Here is an 18,182-nt window from a genome sequence, read left to right as displayed (position 1 = left end):
GTGAACGTCACGTCTATCATACAGGTTGAGCTCAACTCAAAATAATAGTTATAAACCATCTCAGAAAAAAGTAACTTACCAAGCATGGTAAACACCTCAGACAGGTGGAAAGTAAATAGTCCTGAAATGACTTGGCTTCTGTCGCTGCGGTGGGAATCTGTGATTCTGGGGCGGAGTCAGTGAATTAACTCCTTCAGTGTTAGAGCAGCTGGTGGAGTTCAGAGTTAAGAAGTAAAGAGTTATTGATTCTATTTTAACACCTCTAGATCTGATACGGAAGCACTTTGTTTTAACACTGGATTTTAACTACTAATAATATACACCCCAGAGTTACATAAACAGAAAGTGACTCTATTAGAGTAAAATTAACTCTGCTTTTGCAGAAAGTCTACTAACACCAAAACATTTAACACTTTTGAACTTGCTGTGTACTTTTATTTACTGACTGATGTCTTTGGATGCCATTTCAACATTTCATTCCACTCAGTTCCATATTACTTTCTCATATTATTGTTGAATTTAGGAAATAGAAATAATGTTAGTAATTCCAACTAACCAAACACCTGATAAGTTTGGTCTGACATAACTTTAGACAATGATAGAAAATGTTTTTGTCTTTTATTTAGTACATGTAAATTTCTGGTTTTAAGTGAAAGTTAAATCATTGTAATAGTCTCTTTGTTCTTTATAAATTCAGATATTTTAGATGAGGTCAGTTTTCATTTTTTCATTCTCATCCACACCTGCCAACAGGTCATGCTTTTCCACATTAATGCCTGAGGCATTCAGGGTACGAACCCTGAATGCCTCCCATTTAATAAAAAATGAACCAAAACATTGGAGATAAACTTATTTCTCTTAAAATACAGAGTACCTAAAGTTTTTGTAATCCAGACAGTTATTTATGTGTCATTTACACATGACTGCTACAAACCTGTGAAATGATTTTAATGATCAGTATTGTTGACGGAAATCAGAAAATGTCAACTTTTTGTTCTTTCCGTTCCTCCACTTCAGATATGTTAAATGCACCAAAAAGATTCACTGCAGCCTAATTAAGGACAGTTCTTAGTATAATAAACCAGAATTGGCAGGTTAGGCTTTTTAAAGGTCAGACATCAGCTTGAAAACCACAACCAGTGCAGCCCTAAAATGAAGCACCATAATAGCCAATAAAAGAACTCCCTGGGTAGCACAAATAATAATGTAAATCAACTGAAACCCTGATTGAACAAGTAAGTTATAAGCTACTTTTTAAAAGACTATGCAGTTAACTAAAACAAAGTTTTAGTGATGGACTGTTCCACTGGGACTGGTGTTAAGTCGTGGGTGTGAGACTTCGAACAAACTCTGAAGCCGGTGAGCAGTAGTATCATTTGTGAAAAGATTAGACATGTAATCTGCAGTCTTACTGTTTACTGCTCTATATTTTAGAGTAAGAGCTTTAAAAAAACTCTAAAATCTATAGTAGGCCAATGTAGAGATGTGTGAAAGGGTTGACTTTTCCAAACTAGCAAAAAAGGACTGCAATATTCTAATTGCAGGAACACAAATAAATGCTGTTATTTCTGTTATCAGGTCAGATCAGGGAAGTGCTGTGAAGGCCTATTGTAATTGCAAGATTTCTTATTATTTTTCTTAAACTTTAACAAACTCCTCCTTGGGTTCTGGCATACACTCGCAAATGGCACTGACTTAATCAGAAAAGATGGATCTGGACATAGGCGTAGGAAGCGCGGGGGGGGAAGACATGTCCCCCCCAATATTGGAGACAGTCACATTCGTCCCCCCCAATAATTTCACCGCAGTTGCGAAGAATTTTTAAATCTTCAACTCGCATGCTTTTATTTTGAAGGCGCACAACAGCGCATTCAGCAGAGCGCTTCCTCCCCCTCTCCTCTCTAAAGGCATCAGCAGACAGAGTCAGAGAAACTCCGTTTGAATGAGATAAACGATCTGTCAGGAATGTTGCCATGAATATCGCTCGTTTATAACATCTTGTTGTCAGTTTACTTTTATATATATAACTAAATCTTTTTGGTTAAGCAGTTTTAATTCTGGAATAGTCACATGTCCAAAATTTTACTGCTAACTTTGTTTAAAAGTTAGCTAGTCTAGTCACAATGATTTAGAATAGCGGTTCTCAACGTGGGCGGTACCGCCCCCCAGGGGGCGTTCAGAGGACGGCAGGGGGCGCTGGCGGACATTTTTACAAAAGGGGGGCGCTGGGTTGCCTTTGGGGGGCTTTTGGTCGAAGGTAAACTTTACACCTTAAATGCACAACAATACCAGTTTAGACTTTGAGCAACATGGTAAAACTGTATTGTGTAACATTAAATCATGCTTGGCTGCAGCTGTATCGATGGCAGCTCTTCTTCTATTCAGTGTTTGTAGCTTCATGGCGCAGCTCCGCTCCGCATCAGTTCAGCTAACACCTGCTGCTGATGACGCTGCTGTGATTCACTTTGTCTGGTATTTATGTAGGCTACATATGTTTTGGCAGTTCTGTGATCATGTCAAAGCAGCAACTTATATTAAAAAGTGTTTTATTTCCGTTTGAAAGCTGCCCCTTTTCATGGAAGGACAACAGAAAATCGCTCTTATAAACATGTAATTACTAAAATCACAATGCCCTCACTTTGTATCCCTCTGAAAAATGAACCCATTTAAATAAAGAAATCCCTCCATGGGTGATACCACGATAGAGAGCGTTCATTTTATAGCGTTAACACCGGACCTGTAAGTGGTCCGACATGAAACAGGTTTGATGGAAAAACGGTACCACATCACTTTTAAATTTCAATAATCAGAATACCGAAATTGTTTCCGTTGTTTTAAAAGTCTGCCTTTTCCCCATCGATATGTTTCCCGACCGCCCTGCACCTTAGGGAGTTGCACAGGTTGCACAGGTAAACCTATGCTGCCATTGGGACAATCCACATGTCTCACCATTATCAGAAGCTGTGAAAGTAACGTTGTAGAGATTGTTCTTGACAAAGGGAGACTCTCGATCAAGGATGGCGATGGTGGAAATCCTTCCATACACTGGGTCGATATCCAGCCAGCTGGCTGGGTCATAGATCTTGGAGTATCTGAGGTTAGAGAGAGAAAGGCAACCTGAGAAGCCAATATGAAGCAGTTTTTGTTTCAGTGCAACTGAATATATCCTAAGCAGAACCTGGAGACTTGAAGAAACGATCACAACTTATTAAAGCATGTTCCCTGGATATAATACTAATCTGAACGCAATATACATAAATCTATGTAGATTTGTTTTTAATGAAGCCATAAACTTTCATCCATACTCTTGTGCAAAAAATAAAAAATCATAATGGCCTTCCTTAATTTGATTTTTATATAATTTAGATCATGTTTCTATTGTTCCGTCCAGGTGTCGTCTGAAATTTGACAGTGTTTTGAAGAAATGCCAGAGATGCAGCAACAACCTGACAGAGCGCAACAAAACAACAAACAAAAATACGTAAACAGGATGCTCCAGCTTGGAAATGGGACCATTGCAATCCGGAAGTGAAGGGGGCGCTGTTTCCTGTATTATCCGCGGTCTCCCGTTTTTATTTTCTTTTTAAATCTATCTTCACCTTTAGGAAGGAGTTTCACTCTCAGCATGTATTTGAACTTCAATCTTTTATTTACTTAAGCGCAGCTCACAGTTTTTAACAAATTCTGTAGTTTTTGGTGTACTTCTAAATCTGCTCCTTAGTCGCATCTTTTTGGGGTTTACTGCTGCCTCTAGTGTCGTGGGGGTGGTAAGACAACTAATCTAATGACATTACCAAATCAGAATACCAAAGTCTTTATTATTTATTATAAATTCTGACATTACTGGAAGTGGCTGGGGAGAGGGAAGTCTGGGCCTCCCTTCTGAAGCTGCTGCCCCAGCGACCCGACTCCGGATAAGCGGCAGAAAATGGATGGATGGATGGATGGATGGATGGATGGATGGATGGATGGATGGATGGATGGATGGATGGATGGATGGATGGATGGATGGATGGATGGATGGATGGATGGATGGATGGATGGATGGATTGATTGATTGATTGATTGATTGATTGATTTGATTACTGGAACAGTAAAAGATAAATTCCCTAACACAAAAACATACCTTTCCATATTCTTAAGGAAGTAGAGCTAATTAAATGACATAAACAAGACCTGAAAGTGATTCCAGTTTCACTTGATGGCCAACCTGTTGAAACTTTGGTAAATTTTAAATTCCTTGTGTTATTCCTGGACAGTCAGCTCAACTTTGCTGAAAACACTGACCATATATTTAAGAACTGTTCTCAGAGACTCTACCTTGGGGTTACCCAACTTGAGGTTGTGTTAAAATGTTAAAACGTAACATTCTAACTAGAGTTTTAACTTAACTTAAGTTAAAACAACATTTTAACTCAAGTTTTAACTTTTCATCTCCTCAGCTGGTTTGGTCACATGAGCTGCAGATTAACAGACAATCTTTTAAGAATACTTTGAATGGCAGGTATAACAGCAGGTAAATAGTGGTGAAACCAAAAACATCTCTGTCTCAACTGTTTGCTGAAAGAACATGAAAGACGGCAAGAAATATTCTAGCAGAGAGCATCCATCCTCATTATTTATCAGTTTGACCCTCTGAGCTCATGAAGATGTTAAAGCGTTCCTTTAGGAACTAAAAACATCTATTAGAAGTTATTTATTGACAGTGCAATAATTATTCTTAACCGAACTAAATAGCATTTACCTATACCGTGCTGTGGTAAATGTGTAAGTGTTTTGCTCTATTCACAAATTGTTGATAATGTGATTCTATGAATATGATTTATCGTTTTTAAATAGTTTTATCTTATTTTTTCCTATATATGACTCTACCATATATTTCCTATATATGACTCTACCATAAATGGTATCTCAGAATAACATACATGGCACCATAAAAACAAAAATGTGATTTTTTTTTTTTTTTGCTTGTATCTGTTTTAACAACCTGGGTTGATATTCCTAATTTGTTTATTGACTTTTGCTGAATGAAATTTCTTACGTATATATTGCAAATGGTATTTTTATTATAGTGATCATGTTGTTTTTCATGTCTCTTTATTTCTTTTCTTCCTCCTTTAATTGATGGAGATATATAGATATTATTCATAATGCATAAAAGTAGTTTGTCATTTAATTTGCTCTACGTCCTTAAGAAAGTGAAAAAATATGGTGTTTTATGAGATAATTTATCTTTTACGGTGCCAGTAATGCCGAAATGAATAGTAATAAAGACGTTGTGGTATTCTGATTTAGTAACGTGATTATGTTAGTTGTTTTACCACCGCCAGGCCACTAGAGGCAGCAGTAGGCCCGAAAAGATGCAACTAAGGAGCAGATTTAGAAGTACACCGAAAGTTACAGAATTTGTTAAAAACTGTGAGCTGCGCTTATGTAAATAAAAGATTGAAGTTCAAATACATTCTGAGAGTGAAAATCCTTCCTAAAGGTGAAGATATATCACATATTTCAAAAGAAAATAAAAACGGGAGGCCGCGGATAATACAGGAAATAACGCCCCCTTCACTTCCGGAGTGCAATGGTCCCATTTCCAAATAAGGTATGAGGCTGACAGTGGTCCGTCCCCGCCCCTTTCTGTTTGCTGCAGCGAGGACCTTCTCCTCCGCTCTGACTCATACACACACAATCACAGCTACAAGTCGTTGATTACCATAGCAACGGAGCCCACGGCTCCAACTCAGAGTGCTGCGTCCAGCAGATTTATTAGGACGAGGCATTCTGCTGGGTCCTAATGGAAAACCGAGAGCAGCTTCCAGTTTTTATTTTATTTTTTTAATTGAGGGTGCTAGTATGGTGCGCTCTATAGTCCGAAAAATACGGTAATTGTTTTTAAAAGATTTTTTGAAAATGAATTGTCTGCAAATAATGCCATTTTCGAGTTTCTGCTGTAGTAGTAGCAGCGGCGTAATCATGTAATGTTCTTACCACTAGATGGCAGTAGGTACAGAGCATTTTACATTAAAACGAGAATTAGTGATGCACGAATGTTACAGGTAGCGGTGAGAGCACTGAATCTAGAAAGACTGTGATGACAGTGATGGAAAAGACAGTGAAGCTCAGCAGTAGTTGGGTTGGAAAGAACATGAGTCCATTTCCCACAACATGTCTGTGTGAAGTGAGCTTCTCAAGCCTGGCTACTATAAAAACTAAAAGCAGAAACTGAGAGCTGTTGAGGAAGAGCTTTGTCTTTCTTCCATTTCTGCCAGGAAATCAGATCTGTTTTCATCCAAACATGCACGTTTCACACTAGGTGGGTAAAATATACAGATATTGACATTTTGTACATGCAACTCTTCATATTGTAACAGTGAATATGAAGTGAAATGTTTCCCAAATATTATTGCGTCTTTCAGAATAAGAATTATTTTCTGTATTCTGGCTGTAAGATGCTTGTGGATTAGTTTCTAAAACACTTTGAAGTTTTCTACAACTTCTTTAAATTTAACACCACAGTGTTGTGGCTGTTCAGGTGTATTTTTGAAGTGGACATGTTAAGTGCAATTTGAAATAAGAAATGTAAAATGTGATAATACATTTTTGTGTTTATTTGATTCCTATTCAAGAGACTTTGATAAGAATGACTATATATAGGCGGCTACAGAGTATCTTTATTTCCATTTTTAGTTGGTGGTGTGCCTTGGGATTTTTTCAATTAAAACAGTGTACCTTGACTCAAAAAAGGTTGAAAAACACTGACCTAGTTGACTCTGAGATGTTGCTTCATTGTTTCCACATCACTTTCTTTTTTACTCTTGACACCTTCCACATCACTTTCTATTTTACTCTTGACACCATCTACGCTATGAAATGCAACAATAATGCCGTCTCTCCCATGCCTTCCATGGGAGAGACGGTTTTCATATCTAAACACTTCCATTTTCATTTTGAAAGAGTACAATGGTTGGTTGCTTTCTTTTGATTTTGCACAGGACACAGCACTATTTGATGTATTGCTTTAAAAAGCATACACTGCTAAGGCTCCATTTAACTCAAGAGTTTTGATTTAACCCGGCATTGTGGCTCAAAAAGTTGCTGTTGCAAATGTTGCTGGGATCAGCCAAAGATGACGTCCAGAGTTGTCTTTGTGAATAAAAATGGGTTTTATTTACCTTAACACAAGAAAACTCAGTATGTCACACCTGGTGCCTAACGTTCCTCAGCAGACGAAAAACAGAACACTGGCTCGCAAAACGGCACGTTCGAGGAACACACGTAAAACAGATACATTCAATGACATATAGGAAATCAACAGATGATCAAGGCACAAGATAGACACAAAATCAAGTTCTGAAGGAATGAACTTATTATAATAAACAAAAAATTGGGTGGGGTACCTGGCAACTATAATAAACATGAACAGTAAAATAAATAAATAAACTAATAAATTCAGTGTCTCACACAAAGAATAAAAGTACAAATTTAAAAGTGAGTGAACCAGGGAACACAGAAGCAGTAGACACTAGAATGATAAAATAAACATAACAAATATACAAACCTCAAATAGACAAAAACAATAGATAGTGACAATCCCTCACATACAGATAATGAGCCTAAATGGGTTGGAGTTGAAAGATGATCTGGATGAACCCCGGTCTCATCTGGGTGAAGGGCTGCATCCTCAGACACCTTTCATGTCTGAAGTTTGTTTGTATATTATTTTGGTTGTGTTGATATGTGGATTTCCTGCTGGATTAGTACAGTATATTCCTTCATACAACTGAAGAACAGAAACCTGAGGTCAGTAGCAGATTCTAAGCAAGCCCGAGTTTCACTTATTAGGATTTGTATGGCTCTGTGTGGCTTATTCTGCTGTGTGTCAGACTGAACACTGTGCACTGACTAACATGACATTAATGTACCTTATAGGCTACTATGTGAAACCACAGTTCAAAGTACAGTGATATGAACAAGCAAAGCTGTACAGCCTTAAAATCAGTAGAAGAAGCAAACTTGAGACTCATTTGAACTCCTTTATAAATCAGGTAGAAAAAGAGTGTTGTGATGTCCTCTGACTAATCCTCTTATTTAATACATGCTTTTCATTTCTTATCTTTGTTATTTTTTATATTTTTAGACAGTGATTTATTTATAGTGACTTGAAATATCCATGTATTCATTAATTTTTCGCCCAGTTGGTGTTACTCATTCAACTAGTACATTTTATTTGGTCTTTCATAGTATAATGCACATGTGTCAAACTCAAGGCCCGTGGGCCACACGTGGCCCGCCATGTCATTTTATGTGGCCCCCCAGCGCTTTATAGGCCCATGATTGACTTAAAATATGTTTTGAGCACGAATTGACTACAAACTACATCTCCCATAATGCATTCCGATTGTTACCAGCCAACATTATGGCTTCTCTAGAGAGCAGCAGATTCACCTCAAGCTGCTTATTGATTTTTACCAGCGAATAAAACCGAGACATCCACAAGCTAACATCAAAATGTCCAAGAAAAGAAAAATCGATTTACAAGTAAGACTGCGAATGAAGATGTGTGTGAGTTGGTGTCAGGGCGGCAAGTCACGCTAGACTTTTTTTGTTATCTGTCATCTTGACCGACAACATAGAAAAAATCATCCATGTACTATTTTTATCCGTGAAATCATATTAACATCGGCTATTTAGCCGCATTTTAGCTAATATTCGCCGTGAATCCAGATCCCGTCACAAATTAAGCAGATAAATGTATCTTAATTTTTCTCCGTAGTAACAAATACCACTGACTGTGGCCCCAATAACTTTTAATAAATTAAATTAAGCGACTTCACTTAAATTACCAGCACTTCACCCGCTTAGGTCTGAACATACTTCCTCCTGGTTCTCATCTGCAGAAAAATCTGCGCTAATTCATCAGTCAGTTGGATCTGTCTGATCCAAACAGACAGATCCAACTGACTGTCTGTTTGGAACACTCTGTGAGTGTTCAACTGAACTCTGAATGTTTTACCCTGCGCTGTGTAAATATGACGTCATTTTAGTGAGTAGCTGTGATATTTTTTCTTATTTTAGAGTCTTTAGATACAGTACATTTTTTCTTTCATAAATTAATTAATATTGTGGGGACAATTCTTAAAATGTGGTTTTCCACCTATAAATTATTTTTCTTTTTGAAATAAGAAAAACACAGGGGATTTATAAAGATAACATCTTACTGATAGAACTTTGAAATTTGAAACATCTCAGTCTATTTTGAACATTAGACGGATAATTGGAGAAATGGTGGAACTTCTCACAATATTTTGGTTTTTCTGCAAATTATCATAAAACGATAACAGAGATTTAAAATTGTTTTCAAAATGATGGTTTTATTATACCAACAGGGGAGAAGGGAAAATAGACCCTAATTAAATTGGTCAATTTATAGTTATGGTTAATTGTGAATTAGTTGATCAATAATTTTGACTTTTTCACTTGACAACAGTGAATTACGGGTTTACTTAGGTAAAGAGCTTTTATATTGCCTTCCTGTTTGACACAATATGGTGTCTCTGACGTAGAAGCTTCTTACTAAATTAAAATTGATAACATTCAAACAACATCCATCTCATGTTTATTTCATTAATATTGTTGATGGATTTCTGCATCACTGCTGATTCTTTAATTATGCAGTTACAGTTGGGTGTAAATTGTTAATTTTGAGGAAAACTTTGGTTAAAACTGCTATGACATTCAAACATGTGAATGCCTTCTGACATTTACAATAAAATAGAAGTTCTTTTGAAAAATCTCAGTATAACAGTAATAGTTTTATTCAAATCTAAATGTTGCACTTTGTCTTGAAGCGTAGGACAATGATAAGGATGTTTTGGTATTAGATATTAAATGCATAAAATACTTTAATTCTGGCACATCTGATGGTGTATCATTTAACACATTTCTATTTGATTTTTTGAAGTTCAGGATTTGAAGCAGTTGACCGTTTCTGCTATGACATCAACAACAAATCCAAAAGCCACACGGGAGGATGCATCACAAGATAAAATTACATTTTATTTATAATAGTTAAAGTAAGCAAAATGTTGCATACATTTTTGTGGATTTTTTAATTACTTTGTATTATTTTTTCTCTGCCAGAGCTCCTGCCTGTGACTGATGGCGATCTTGGGGGGCTGGGTCTTTAGAGGCTCGGACACCATGGGATGATGTGAATCAGGCTTCTTTCTGAGTTCCACATCAGGCCACTGCTAAAACAATGCCCATCTTCTGTTGGACTGCTCTATGAAAGCCAAAAGCCGTCGAACAATTATTAAGGTCAGTGAAGAAAGAACTGTTTTCCTGTAGTCATCTCAAGGCAAAGCGTTGCTTCCAAGGCCTGGCAACAGATGTCGTGTTCCACAAAGAACAATGTCCTTTGTCCGAAGCCAGATGGGGGTTGGAGTCAATGACTGATCTGCTGTGTTGCTACATCCTGCTCTGTCGACACGAAAGGCTGACCTAGGTTCATCTAAGAGACTGCATTCAATGTCCAGATGTGTCTGCACTCCAGAACTGACTGATACTCTGGATATCTTCTGATATGGCAGATAAAAGACTGGGGCATGCTCTAAGCAGTGGTCCTGTTGTGTGTTCTCACGAATGATCCTGTATTTCTCACTTCTGATCATGTGACCTGAGTACCAGAAGCCCGCTTCTGAGGTTTCCGTCAGTCTGCAGGTTGGAGACAAGAAGGATGCCAACAAAACTTGGTAGTGGTAAACTGGTTCTTTTTGAATTTTTGTATCATGTGATGCCATTTTTTTTTCTCCTTAATTTATGTATAGCACCGACAGTCTCCTGCCTTCACGTCCTGAACCCCTGTGGTTTGACGCTACAGTGTTAACGATGCCTCATCTCCTGGTGTCAATATCCCAATATCCTGATGTGTTTTTCCCGTTGCAGTCTGATAAGAATGGAAAAGGAAATAGCTGTTATAATTTTGTTTTTTTCTTAAAGTCATATCTGGATTGCATTATGTGCTACGCTTCAATTACAAAGGTAGATGATTTAAATTTTATTTGGTTCCTATGACAGTGGCTATCATTCGGTGAAAACTAAAGTTAAACTAAACTTTAGTTTTCAAACTCTTATAATATTCTATGACAGAACATTTGTTCTGTTATAGAATTAAGAGGGAAATATGAAAAAAAATTTATAAATTGAATACACTAAACTTAATAATATTACCTGTCAAATAGTTTATATAAAACAGTGTTTCCTAAAACAGGGAAAGTGATCGTTACATTATTGCATCTCTCTTCATATGGTTTAAAATAAGTTGTTTAAGTAAGTCATCCAGAAAGGTCTGAAACTAAAAATGTACATCATTTAAATAAATGTAGTTGTATTATTCTTCTCCCCAAAAATTGAAAATATATTGATAATTGATAAATAATATAAAAGGGTAATTCAATCAAATATTTCATATATAGGTTTTCAAAAGAATAAATGGAACAAAGGTAAAATGGGTGAAATTTTGGGATTTAAAACTATGATTAGAATAACATAAGTCATTTTTTATATTTAGTGACGCGGTTAACTTTATTCTTGTAAAACAGGCTGATTATTTAAGGTTTTAAAAGACAAAAAATATGATTCAAATTAAATTGGTCTAAATTGGAGACTTAAAATTAACAATTATGGTACTGCTTCTAAAATATAGTTAAGTTATGGGTTAAAAACAATGGGAAACATTAATTTCTCATGTATGCCTTATATAAAACATTGGGTCAAAACATTGACAAAATACAGCTTTAAAGGAGCAGCTTTTTAAAATGCTAAATTTACTGAGTTATAATATACAAGGAAAATGACAGAATGAGAGTTTAAATGAGAAATGAAATTATAATCTAAAATGAAGTTATAAAAAAAATAAAAATAAAAGTTACTACAAAATCTCTCCCTTACTGATAATAAAATAAAATAACTATTAAAATAAGATTTGGTAATAAGACCAATATATGACTTAAAACAAAGAATAATTAGAATATTAATTAACAAATCTGTGCAAATAAAATGTTAATTCAAAGGAATGACTTATTTTAAAATACATTAAGGAGCCCTAGATAGTGTGACAGACTCTGCTCCAGTACTCCGACCAGCTGATGACCCCATTGAACATCAAAGGATCACAACTTGGTGAAAAAACTGGAAATCTTCAGCCCTGGCTGGAGGACGACCTCACACCCAGATGCTCATCAGGAATTCTGTCATCAAAACTGGAGAAAAGGAAATGACCCCTTTGTTAAACTCACCAAAATGGTGAGTTTACTCAGGTGATGAGCCTGAGTTCAAAACTGAGGAAAATGAGCTACTGGAGACAAGAAGTTTTTTTGTTGTTTCTCCTGTTACAAAGTTATCATCTTTCACCTACGACGTGACAACGAATTCATTTTTACTTCAAGAAGCATCAAGGAACACAGAGACACAAAATGAAGATATGTTTGAAAAGAAAATATATACAAAACTAATCAAGCTTTATTCATAGATTGTAAGTCTTTTATATGCAGTATATTGTGTGTCTAACTTGCTCATTCATTTCATGGATAATCTTGGGCAAATATTTGTTTATCATCCTATTTACATCAAGAATACTGGATTTAATTTTCTAAAAAATCATAACATTAAAATTTATGGTAAAGTTTCTCTTAAACATTGATAAATTTGTGCATTTTAAATCATCTTTCTATTAAGACATGACTCTGGGTTAGACAATTTTGAACATTTATTTTAGGATTTGAATTTTTTAAATGATTTTTCTGTCTGACTTGGTTTGATTTTATGTGCAATGAATATTCCAACATTTTAACAACAAATGTTATGTAGAAGGTTGCCTCCTAAAACCGGGCGTAATTTTTCAGCTATAAGATGGTATTTCTGAATTTGGGCTTATACGTTTTCATACTATATTTTAAATTAATATTTTAGAGTGTAATCTCTTTGAAGAGATTAAAAGAGGGATTGTTAAGAAAATATATTTAAAATAAGCTAGTTTTAAAATTTAACATGACTTGATTGAAATAGCTTAATTATAGTTTTAAAATTACAACTTATTTTAGCCTATTGATCTTTATTTTACCTGTAGTTGTTTGCCAAGATCTCTGATCTGCCCTTTGTCTGTCTGGAAAACAATCAGTAGGAAGTTCTAGCTTTTCACACTGATCTGTGAAGGCCATAAACCAGCAGGAGTTCGGAGAAGCTCTCCTTAGAAAAATGGAGCAAATAGCTTTAGAGAGAGGGTCAGAGACAGGTCCTGGTAGGATGAGCAAAGATACGCCTTATTTGAATAAATTAAAGAAAGGGAGATAAAACTTTCCACACCGAGTAACAAATCAGATTTGCGCTTGCAATTCTCCAAAGACGTCTTTGCTGTCTGTTTGTTGTTTCCCTCTTTTGTCTTTTTCCTTTTCTCAGGTAAATTCATGTGTTGTTTGTGCTCTGAGGTTTCTGATGTTTTGTGATGTGCTTTTCTGGTGATAGTATGAATCTGTCTTGAATAAATGCTGATTATTGTGACGCTGTCATCTCTGTGTGATCTCAGTCCTTGCACACAGCATTTTCTGAATCCAGGCATAGACAGGATATAACGAGTCAAAAGGTTTTTAAAGTTTTAGAATAATTTTTTCTCTCTTAATAGTAACATGCACCCAGAAGGCTCCATTTGTTAAATCTTTTGGATGAGTTACTTCCAGCAGTTTTTAATTCTTTGCAGCGGCGAAGCCGCTTCCACAGTGTTTGAGCAGCGCATGTTACAGTCTAATTAACTTCTGCGTCGTCATTTATTTCCTAAAGATAAAGTGCCGACTCCTCAAATGGATTAACACAATGTTGCATTCTCTTTAGTTTTCTCTGGTCTGTAATGGAGACTTGAATTTAACGCGCCATTTCGTCTGGTTAGGACGCTTTGGAGCGTCCTAACCAGACGCTCCAAAGCGTTATTTAACAATATGAGGTGTTGTTAATCTATTTTTAACATTGTATTTCCATACATTTATGCTAGGACTGCCCAAGTCTAGTTTTCCAGAGCAGCCATCTGCAACTTTAGATGCATTTCTTCTCTAACACACCTGGATCATTGACTCATTATAAGCCTCTACAGAACTGAGTTGCTGGTGATGAGGGAAGTCAACCTTTTGTCTGGAGTGTGTTTTAGCAGGAATGCATCTAAAAGTTGCAGTCTGGAGGACTGTACTTGGGCACTCCTGATTTGTACCGTCAATGTGGCCTGTTGAGGGTGGCCAATATGCTGAAGTGGCCCTCGGTGAAATTGAGTTTGACACCCCTGGTATAATGCAACACATATTTGCTACTTTGTGGTTTCTTACCTGATAGTCTGCCTCATGAAGCGGTCAGGGTCCTGGGCAGTGAAAGTTGTGAGCAAAGATCCCGCTGGTAAACCTTCTTCCAGTTTAATAATCTTGGGGTTGGGGCTGAACTCTGGACTCTCATTGATGTCCAAGATTCTCACAGACACAGTTGCTGTGGACTGACGAGGGATGTGGATGCCGCGGGCCAATGGGATTTCATTTTCTGCCTCCACAGTTAGCATGTATGAACGGGTCAACTCAAAATCTACCGGCTGGCACAAGAACAAAGACAAGAATTTTCTGCTGCAAAATTCCATCCTTTTCTAAACTCATATGACTAAAATTTTCAAGCAATTTTCTAACATTTTGGACATTTATGTACATACAATACAGTCCTGATCAAAATCTTAAGACCAGTTTAAAAACGGCAAGAATTTGCATTTTGCACTATTGGATCTTAAGAAGGTGCTAAGTAGAGCTTCACAATGTTAAAATAAATCAGTGTAAGAGACTAAAACTTTTGAGGGGAATTAATTGAAAACTGCATTTACACTCAACAGAAATGAAAGTGTCAAAAAAAGGACTCAGTAATGAGTAGCCCCACCATTCTTATTGATGACTTCAAACAATTGTTTAGGCATGCCTGATGCAAGTGTTTCCAGGAGGCTAGTGGGAACGTTGCTCCAAGTGTTGAAGATGGCTTCACAAAGGCCATCCACTGTCTGGAACTGATGTCCATTTTTGTAAATTTCCCTTGCCATCCATCCCCAAATGTTCTCAATTGGGTTTAGATCTGGGGAACATGCAGGATGGTCCAAAAGAGTGATGTTATTCTCTTGGAAGAACTCCTTTGTCAGGTGGGCATTGTGAACTGCAGCATTGTCCTGTTGAAAAACCCAATCATTACCACACAGACGAGGGCCCTCAGTCATGAGGGATGCAACATCTCCACATAGCCAGCTGCTGTTTGACGCCCCTGCACAACCTGAAGCTCCATTGTTTCATTGAAGGAAAACGCACCCCAAATCATGATGGCGCCCCCACCACTGTGCCGTGTAGAAAACATCTCAGGTGGGATCTCCTTGTCATGCCAGGAACGTTGGAAGCCATCAGGACCATCAAGGTTAAATTTTTTCTCATCAGAGAAGACAACTTTCTTCCACCTTTCAATGTCCCATGTTTGGTGCACCCTTGCAAAGTCCAAACGGGCAATTTTGTGGCGTTGAAGAAGACGTGTCCTTTGAAGAAGTTTTTGTTTCTGAAGTACTTCTCTCGCAGATGCCGCCTGATGGTTATTGGGCTGCAGTCAGCACCAATAATGACCTTAATTTGGGTAGAGGATCATCCCGTGTCTTGACGGACAGCCAATCGGATCCTGCGGCTCAGAGCTGGTGAAATCTTTTTGGGTCTACCACTTGACTTTTTTGTTCCATAACCCTCAGGATCATTTAAAAAATGCAAAATGACTGTCTTACTGCGTCCAACCTCAGCAGCGATGGCACGTTGTGAGAGGCCTTGCTTATGCAGCTCAACAATCCTACCATCAGGAGGTCTTAACAGTGTAAAGACTTGACAGAAAATGACATCGAATCCAGATTTTTGCACAGCTTTTGGCTTTTAAAGACTATGGTCTTAAACTTTTGATCAGCTGAAAAAATCATGTTTGAGTGTAAATGCAGTTTTCAGAAAATTCCCTGCTCAAAAGTTCTTGTCTCTTGCACTGATTTTTTCCTTTAACATTGTGAAGCTCTACTTAGAACCTTCTTAAGATCCAATAGTGCAAAATGCAAATTCTTGCAATTTTTTTTGACTGGTCTTGAGATTTTGATCAGGAGTGTACATTACACCTTTTGGGTTTTATGGTCTTTGAAAATATATAACTCAAATACCTTCTGACTAAAAACCTTGTCAAAGCAACTTCACTAAGTGTTTCCTGCTTCAGTGTACTTCCCAAAGCCTAATGTTATACTCCTGGTGGGTGTGACATCAGCAGGCAGTGATGCCAGTAACTTGTTACTTTGTAACGCATTACTGATGTTGGACCACTTTTTTCAGTGATGAGTACCGTATTTTCCGGACTATAAGGCGCACCGGATTATAAGGCGCACTCTCAATTATGGCGTCCATTTCTGTATTTAACCCATACATAAGGCGCACTGGATTATAAGACGCATGCTAAAACACGCATGGAGTCGCAGATGAACAGGTACGTGGAAAAAAATATCCTGCTTTAACCGGAGGCGTATGCTGCAGAACTCGGACAACAATTCTCTCTGATTGGTTTATTGCTGCTGGCGTACATACTTTACGTATTACGTAATGTCCTCCGATTGGTTTACCGCTGCCAGTGTACGTACTGTACACTTTACGTCTCTGTGTCAGGGACAGATTTTGGAATTCAGTGCACACATAAGGCGCGCTGGATTTATAAGGCGCACTGCTGATTTTTGAGAAAATGTAAGGCTTTTAGGTGTGCCTTATAGTCCGGAAAATACGGTAATCTAACGTGTTACTATTTCAAATCCAGTAATCAGATTAAAGTGATCAAAATCAGTGTGCGTTACTGTGCATCACTATTTTCTTTACTAATGTAATTTTATTTCCTGAGCGTCTTGGGGAGTGACCACCATTTCTATGCGACAGCGGCAGCTGATCACATGCCGAGACAGAAATGAAAACAATGGATGGAGGAGAGAGATGCGTATTGTTGCAAAAAAAACAACCCAGAAACTATTTTGAGTTTCAGTTGCCAAGTCTGATTATAAAAAAACTTGCAATTAAGTATTGGCAAAACTCAATGTAATTTTTACATGTGGCGGTGCGTTGTTGTTAGCAGCTGCTGAAAGTAACAAAAAAAATTACTTGTAATCTAACTTACTTTCCAAATCAAGTAGTCAGTAATCTAACTAAGTTACTTTTTTTAAGGAGTAATCCGATTAAAGTTAGTTTTTCAAAATACCTATGCCATCACTGTAAGAAAGACAATCTATTTTCTGTCACTTCCCCAAATATTTGTGTTGTGTTCTGGCAGTGATGTGAATGCTAATTTCTATCAACTTGTTTTTATTCTGACTTCTATTCAGAAAAAAAACATTTTAAGACCACCAGCACTTTAGAAAGCAACACTAGCTGCATCTCTGCTACAAATGTGCACAAATATTTGTCTGTATTCTGATAATATTGAAAAAACAAAATTTTGCAGTTGCAGTCTTTCAATTAAATAAGCAATGCATTTGAAATCATATGTGAATAAGTTTGTTTACACAGTAAACAAATCTATAGAGTCCACTAATGTAAACACGGCACAGGCACTAATCAGCCATCAGAGGAGTTGTTTCATATTCTCTGACAATTGTACTTTTTGCAGATTATTAACAATCACTGCTCATGTTTTGCTATTTCTGTGAGAGAGTTGTTTTAGCATCATACCCCACCTTAACCACAGTGATCAAGCCCTCATTAGTGGTGGGGTCAGTGGGGATGGAGAAGTGCCCTCCGGGGTCTCCAGCAATGATCCGGTACACTGTGCTCCAGGACGGCGTATGCGGCTGGTCTTTATCTGTCACTGTCAGGTTAGCAATAATTACATTCACCCTGTTCTCATGAACTTCACCGAAGAACTGGAAACAAAGACAAACACATTGCATCTCATTAGAATGGCAGCAATGAAATCATGCTTTATAGTAAAAATATTGAAAACAACTATTACTAGAAATTGCAGTGGAAAAAGCATCTTCTTCAAACATTCTTTCAGTTGAAGCTCTTCATCGTTTCTTAGAGAGATTAAAATATTGGAATTGACTATTCACACTGCCAATAAAAGCTCGGAGAGCTTAA

The 18,182-nt window shown here is 37.1% G+C and overlaps 1 protein-coding gene across 3 annotated transcripts in view; it reads right to left on the bottom strand.

Annotated features, from left to right (window-relative positions):
- The window catches only part of LOC103464061 (cadherin-2-like), a 158,277-nt gene that overhangs the window by 43,765 nt on the left and 96,330 nt on the right, over positions 1-18,182 (bottom strand). For all 3 annotated transcript variants that reach the window (XM_081606665.1, XM_081606666.1, XM_081606664.1), the window contains exons 9-11: positions 17,780-17,965; positions 14,364-14,617; positions 2,950-3,092 (exon numbers count right to left, since the gene is read on the bottom strand). In XM_081606665.1, coding sequence (XP_081462791.1) covers positions 2,950-3,092; positions 14,364-14,617; positions 17,780-17,965 — 583 coding nt within the window. The remainder of the gene's footprint in view (positions 1-2,949; positions 3,093-14,363; positions 14,618-17,779; positions 17,966-18,182) is intronic.

This window comes from Poecilia reticulata, chromosome 4 (assembly GCF_904066995.2).
Source record: "Poecilia reticulata chromosome 4, P_reticulata-male-v2, whole genome shotgun sequence".
NCBI lineage: Eukaryota > Metazoa > Chordata > Actinopteri > Cyprinodontiformes > Poeciliidae > Poecilia > Poecilia reticulata.
This window is presented reverse-complemented; position numbering and strand designations above follow the sequence as displayed.